General features: G+C 38.2%; 1 protein-coding gene across 1 annotated transcript in view; it reads right to left on the bottom strand.

The window, feature by feature from the left end:
• cblb (Cbl proto-oncogene B, E3 ubiquitin protein ligase) overlaps window positions 1–6,459 on the bottom strand; it is a 62,662-nt gene that overhangs the window by 28,388 nt on the left and 27,815 nt on the right. Inside the window, exon 4 of the mRNA XM_016558398.1 lies at window positions 2,028–2,174. Coding sequence (XP_016413884.1) covers window positions 2,028–2,174 — 147 coding nt within the window. The remainder of the gene's footprint in view (window positions 1–2,027; window positions 2,175–6,459) is intronic.

Genomic DNA, 6,459 nt, shown 5'->3' on the forward strand with positions numbered 1-6,459 from the left:
TTAAGGGCTGTAATCGTTAATGCGTTAACGCATGCGATTAATTTTACAATCCTTAACGCGTTAAAATAATTTAACGCAATTAATGCAAAATTACTGAAGCACAATTTCTATTCTAACCCTTTAACCCAATTTTGCTTCTCTGCTTGCGATCAGATCATTTTATGCTGCTAAACTCCGGGAAAGTTTTTTGTCCAATGATCCAGTAAGCGAATGCATTCAAACAATCCGTCCAAAACAGCGCTAATATAAAGGAAACCAGGCTGATTACATCAGAGATTGCAGAGAGAAAAGAGTGTCGCGTTGCGTTTTAAGTGAATTATTCATTCCAGTGTGTTTCGCTTTAAAACACGAGCTCTGTCATATTAAAATGAAGTTTCAATAATGCAGATCAAAACAGTAATAATATCAAATTCTGTACATTTTTCCTTTTTCATCATTTATTTTACATTTTATTATGGGTTTTATTTATTATTGTTTTCTTTTTCATGGACCACATAGAATACCCTGAGGTCCCCGGATCCCTGAACGATCCAAACTGACTTGCATGAACTTTTACAACGTTATCTCTTTCTCTATCTATATTTACATGCTGGCAGTAAGACTGGGCAAAATGACCAAAAAATCATATCTCAGTATTTTTTGTATGTATGTTATTTTATTTATTTATTTATTTTACATCCTGCCCAATATTGTCCAAGGAAACAATGTTTATATTAAAGGCAATGAAAACAAATATAGTGAAAGTAGGTTATGCTATCCATTATGTGCAAAAAAGGGGCTAAAATCACATTTCATTCTAACATTGTAATATTACAATCTAAAAACAATGCTTTTTAAAGCAGAAGTTCAATTCACTAAACTAAAAATGAATGTAAATAAACACAAGAGCACAGATTAATTGCATTATATTTTGATTACCCCATTACTGCTATCTGCTATCATAAAATACACTTACTTGTAGGTTTAAATTCTACATATGACACAATTATTGCGCTCCTATTCCATTGCACACCATCAGTTTGGTGCACATGTGTGCGGCAGTGCTCGTTCACTGAAGTCTGTGAAGTTTACTGGAGAATCGCATGCAAAAGGCTCCTGACAGCAACATGGAAATATTTACATGACTTTATATATATGGAGAATATACCTGTGAAATGTAAGTTCAGAGGAAAGCAGCACATCTCAAACACATTAAACACCGCAAATCTGTCAGCAGCACATGAGTCTGTCAGAGTATCTAACAAGCTGCTTTAAACTATACGTGTAAACTATATCTTACCAGTTATTTTAAAGCCCTTAATATAAAGCATGTCTCATGTTTAGGACAAAATGGATTATGCACTTTCCCCACAGAAGCTCACTCTATGTCCTCTGCTATTATTCAGATGTGCTCGTATCAAACTACTGTATATCAGTATAAATGGTATTGCCCAGCCCTAGCTGGCAGTACAGCAAAATGAAACGCTTTTCCAGCAAACAGCAAACAAGGAATCTCATATTCCAGCATTAAGAGGCAGAAGACCCCTAATGCTCTTAATTAACCTGAAAAAAGTGGGGCAGTCGTGGCCTAATGGTTAGAGAGTCAGCGTTCGAGTCTCAGTACCGGCAGGAATTGTAGGTTGAGGAGTAAATGTATAGCGCTCTCTTCCACCCTCAATACCACGACTGAGGTGTGTTCACGGTGTGTGTGTGTGTGTAAACATTAAATGTAGAGCACAAATTCCAAGTATGGGACACCATACTTGGCCACATATCACTTTCACTTTTTTTCACTTAAAAAAAATCAACTAACCAGTGACCTCTCAAATGCTGACTAGAGCCATCACCGTGTCTGGTTTAGTGTGCAGATGTATGCTAAATCACAGGCCTGGCTCAAGAGCAGCACTCGCTGCTAAATGGAGAGAAGAGAAAAGGCATTTCTCCATGACAAAGAGCTTTAATTGATTGAAGCTGTAATGAAAATGGGAAAGAAAAGATCTGATTTGGCAGATACATCTTGAAATGAGAAGAAAACTGTTCAAACTTACTTTTCGCCAAAAGACCTTCTCCAAAAATCGGCGGCGTCGGCCTTGGTAATGCGGAATGTGTCTCCTTGGAACTGTCCACCTGGAAAGATGGCTTTGATCTCAGCCAACATGTGACTGAAGATCAGCGAGAGCTTGGTGAGGTTCCGTCTGCAAGAGAATGAGACGAACAAAGGCGAGAGCACAGGGTCAGTACATTAAACAGACAGGAAATCAGCAGTCATTGCAAGTGTACACACACACAGAGAGAAAAGTGAACTCTCAGTTAACGTGCCATACGCGTCTCCCTTCAAACAGCATGAGGATACAGTGCAATCTGATGCACGCAGTCTGAAGGGCATGTCGGAGCCACACCAGAAAACAAATGCTCACTGGACTCCGGCCAACAGAACAGAGATGATCTGCTCCTGTTGCAGTTGAACACTGCAAGAAGATGATGATCGTTTGTCTACAGAGGTATAGAGTTATTATATATATATATATATTATTTTGTTTGATTAAAAAAATGATAACATATATTTTAATAAAAATAAAATTATATTTTTACCTTTTAAATATAAAAAGTAAAAATCCCATAAATTTGTGTATGTATATGTTGCAATAAAAATGATAAAATGAATACAATTTGTATTAATAAAATTGAAGCATTGTTTGTAAACTTACAACCAATGACTATAAATCAAGAGGTTTATATTATACAATTGCTGGTTTTATGTCAAATCGCAATGTTCCATGGGTTTGTACTTCGTTCATATATTTCATTAATTACACAAGTGGGATGCAGGTAATGATGTCTGATTCTCAAACTAATTGTTCTTCAATCTTTTTATGGAATCATTTGAACTGATTCACAAAAAAAATGCTCAAATCATTTGATCCAATTCCTTATGCTATTCTTTCATACTTCAAACATACATGCAATATCAGTTGCTTTAAAACTTATAGTAGTACTTTCCCTATTTCTTATGTTAACCTTGAGCATCTTTACTTTTACACATGGGACTTTTGGGTAATTTATAGAACAGTGCAGCAGACATGCAAACAAATATAATGAGTTACACCATCTTTAGGTACCACAAGTCATTAAGACTTTCAAAGTTGTGTCCCAAAGTGACTTTTTCCATAATGCCTTGTGGCTGGCAGACAGGGACTCCAACCCTCAGGGGCTTGTCCCCTTCCTCCCCTGTGCTGTTCTCCTGTGGGATTAGAGCGGGCAGATAACCCACCTTTCAGAACAACTTTTCAGGTTGCACTCAATTACGCAGGGCCACTCAGCCCGAGGGAGGTCAAGAGGAACCGGGCTGCAATCGGTAGATAACTAGCCCCTCGGAGGCACAACAAACACACACCAACTTTCAGGATTCAGAGTGGTGTTTTGTAAAGCAGCAATTGGGCACCTGCAGCTCCCAGAAGTGTTGCCGAAATTCTGGCCCAACAGTCATGCTCCGCACAAACAATTTCTTTCACCGGTGTCACATTTGCATTTCTTGTCTAAATAAGGCTGTATTTTGAGACCCATTAATTAGTGTGCTACATCACCATAGCTTCCTGTCAAAACATAACTGTGACAAAGCAATTAGCACGTTAGCAGTGAAGCAGAACCGGTGGGAGAAGGGAGAAACTGGCAGATAAGAACCGGAGGTCAAATATGGAGGTGTATTTTACTTCAGAATCCTGATTATTCAGAGTTGTTATAAAGCACTGGTCATAATCACAGCTCACAACTGTCAGTGATTAACCGGTGTGAAAAAACTTTCTTAGATCTAAGTGGTATTCGCCTCGGATATAGGCAATAAAGCTCTTTTCAGCCTAACTTAGCCGAAGGGATCCTTTTATTTCGTTATAAGTCTCTGATTAACCCACCAGAGAACATTTCTCTCCATAAACTTCAGTTCAGTTAATACCTCTAAGTCTTCGAGTTTTCAATACGGTGAGTCACTGCTCATTTTATCATCCCGTTTAATGCAGTAATACTGAAACTGCTGAGGGATTCATATATATTAGGTCTCAGTCTGGAGAAAGGCAAGCTCAACTAAAACAGTCCAGCTGGGCTGACTCTGGGCTTGCTTTTTATTAGTAACGAAAAATAAATAAATAATACACATTCAAATTTTTGGAGTCAGTTTTTTTTTCTTTTAAAAGAAATTATTACTTTTCTTCAGCAACAATGAAATAAAGTAACAGTAAAGACGTGTGTAATGTTACAAAAAGATTTCTTTTTTTGTTTTCTCCCTCTTTCTTCCATACTTTGTAATGCTAACAAGGTTATATGCAGTACAGACTGATAACATGTCACACGCTAGCCACAAAGCCAGGGAGAAGACAGAGAGAGTTAATCCTAGTACAGAAGCTTGTCCTGAGGCAGAAGAAATTGAATTTAAGACAGAACAATAATCTCGGCCCTACAGGCAACTAACGTATGCTAATTCCCTCTGCGCTGCTGGGGCAGATGAGGGTTTTTTTATGTGCCTCACCTCTTATCGACAGGAGCGGGGGTACACTTGAACAGAGCCAGGACTCCATAGGACACATCGCTACCTCACACAACACCACAGCTTAATCTGGGATATGTAAAATTACTCTGCAAGTAATTTACAAAACAGCTACATGGGCAAAAAATATGTTGGAAATTACTGAAAGAACAGTATATTCTAGAAACCTGTTTCTCTTTAAAATTGTAATTTCTCCCATGCAACTAGACACCACCAAGAAGCTATAGGGTGATTGGAATGGTTGATCCAAAGTGTGCCAACTTTTTTCTATTTTCATTAACAGTTGACCCAAGTCAATGTATCTATGATATTCTAGTCTGCAGATATGATTCGACTCCCATCTTTAATGCAAGTCTATGAGATTTATCCTCTGCCAGGTGAAAATAATATGTCTGATCGCTTAGAAAAGTAATAACATATATTTATCTTCAACAAACCACATGATTTGAGGTATCCTTTATGTGCATAGTGCAGAATAGTGAATAATAATAATAATAATAATAATAATAATAATAGTGATGCTTGCCTTAGAAAACACCACAAAAAAGAGACTACACATATGTGCTTATTAAGGGAGTTTGCTAAAGGGAAAGGAACAGAAATAGTGATTCTGGGCTCACATAAGAACCATGTGACTGGTCTAAAAGCAGCATAAAGCCTAATCATTTCAGCTTTGCTCAGGTCATATGAGACAGAGTGAACCTGTTGAGAAACTTAAAAAGTAAGAAAAATAAAACAGCAGTCACATGAATTAAAAATAAAATTAAATAATATAAAATAAAATAAAATATGCATTCAGCTTAATTATTGCATTACGCATGCTGCTCTACTGCATTACAATTCCTGCTGTTTTACGACGCTGCTCTCTTAGTGGTCAGACCAGAGGGTCAGACTTCCTACCATCATCTCTGTGAACTCTCCAAACTCTCAGTGCTTCCTGTGTGTGCTTTGTGAACCGGATGACTCCTGCCTTTCTGAATGAAACCCCATAAAACATCATATATTATTGGGAGATGGAGGATGACAGTGCTGTATTTGAACACAGATGATTTTATGGTAATTGCAGATAATGGTAGAGTGCTGGGGTTGGGGTTCATACAAGCTCATCTGGAGAGGAGGGGAAAAACTGTGAAATGACTCTGGAGAGCCTTTATTTTCAGCCTTCAATTACATTCAAGCAATCTGTCTGGATTTTCAGTCGAAACCTCTAATAACCACCCCCATACACACTGAAACACACACACGCATAGTGTTGCAGCTCAGAATGGTGCCACGTGTCTGCTGTTGAGTGGTTCAGTGAGGGATGCATGTTTCCATTTGCTGTATTTTTGCTTCTCCATATCCAGAATGTCCCGAAAGGAAGCATGAAGCAAGTTTGCAGGTCTTAAAGAGTTTTTGTACGAGAGGTCACATCTAATCGGTAAGCTCCTAAGTTCTATCATACTCCAACGTACAGAGTTGGAAGCCATACGTAAAAGGCCACCGGAGCCCAGCGGGAATTGACCTCTGTGAGGAAAGTCAGTCGATACTCACACATTATTGGCAGATTGCAAAATGAACCATGGTTCACAATAACTGTTATTATATTCCAATCCCGCTGGAATACAAGAGAAATATCCCTTAAATAATGTTTTCTTCAACATCTATGACTACAAGGCTATTTCAAAACACAATCGTTTTTAGCTCATAAAAAACATCAGGCCTATGCCGTTAGTGTTAATGAAGTGCGATCACGTAAAGTACTTCATTGCAGTTGGGTCTAAAGGTCCTCATCAGGGAGTGTCAAGTGTAGGGTCATAAAGGTAGTTTCAGTACTGAACTATTACTTGCACATGTGATGGCTGTGCAGAGACCAGGCATTGATTTGATTAACAGCCTAAGCATTACAGCAAAGAGAAAGCAACAGCTAGAGAGAGAGAGAGAGAGAGAGAGAGAGAAAGAAA

Source organism: Sinocyclocheilus rhinocerous, unplaced genomic scaffold (genome assembly GCF_001515625.1).
Source record: "Sinocyclocheilus rhinocerous isolate Xijiao unplaced genomic scaffold, SAMN03320098_v1.1 scaffold767, whole genome shotgun sequence".
Taxonomy (NCBI): domain Eukaryota; kingdom Metazoa; phylum Chordata; class Actinopteri; order Cypriniformes; family Cyprinidae; genus Sinocyclocheilus; species Sinocyclocheilus rhinocerous.